This window comes from Trypanosoma grayi (assembly GCF_000691245.1).
Source record: "Trypanosoma grayi strain ANR4 Tgr_227_V1, whole genome shotgun sequence".
Classification (NCBI taxonomy): domain Eukaryota; phylum Euglenozoa; class Kinetoplastea; order Trypanosomatida; family Trypanosomatidae; genus Trypanosoma; species Trypanosoma grayi.
The window spans coordinates 888-1,282 of record NW_008825846.1 but is presented as its reverse complement, the minus strand read 5'-3'; the positions used below and the strand labels follow the sequence as shown (position 1 = coordinate 1,282).

Sequence of the window (395 nt, the reverse complement as noted above, 5' to 3'; positions counted from 1 at the left end):
GCCGCGAAGGAGTCTGAGCTGCAGGACCAGATCCAGCAGCTGCAGGGCGAGGTCCAGCGGGTTAATGAGGAACTTAACGCCAAGCAGACCGCATACGACACTGCCGCTGTTGATCATGGAGAGGCCATCCGCGTTCTCGAGACCGACCTCTCAGAGTGCGAGCAGCAGCTCGAGGAGACGCAGGCCGCACTGAAGGCACTGGAGGAGCGCCACGCCGATGAGACTCAAGCCGCTGAGGAGACACAGGCATCTCTGCAGTCGCAGCTGCAGGACCTTGAAGCTGTTCGCGCCAACACGCAGGAGCAGCTCGAGGAGACGCAGGCCGCACTGAAGGCACTGGAGGACGCGTCTGCCGAGAAGGAGTCAAAGATGCAGGACCGGATTCAGCAGCTGCA

General features: G+C 62.0%; 1 protein-coding gene across 1 annotated transcript in view; it reads left to right on the top strand.

The window, feature by feature from the left end:
- The window catches only part of DQ04_02271000 (putative OSM3-like kinesin), a gene marked incomplete at both ends in the record, with an annotated part of 2,700 nt that extends 2,507 nt beyond the window's left edge, over positions 1-193 (top strand). Inside the window, one exon of the mRNA XM_009311694.1 lies at positions 1-193. This exon is cut by the window's left edge and continues 2,507 nt beyond it. Within this exon, the coding sequence (XP_009309969.1) occupies positions 1-193 (193 nt within the window).
- Between the last annotated feature and the right edge of the window lie 202 nt (positions 194-395).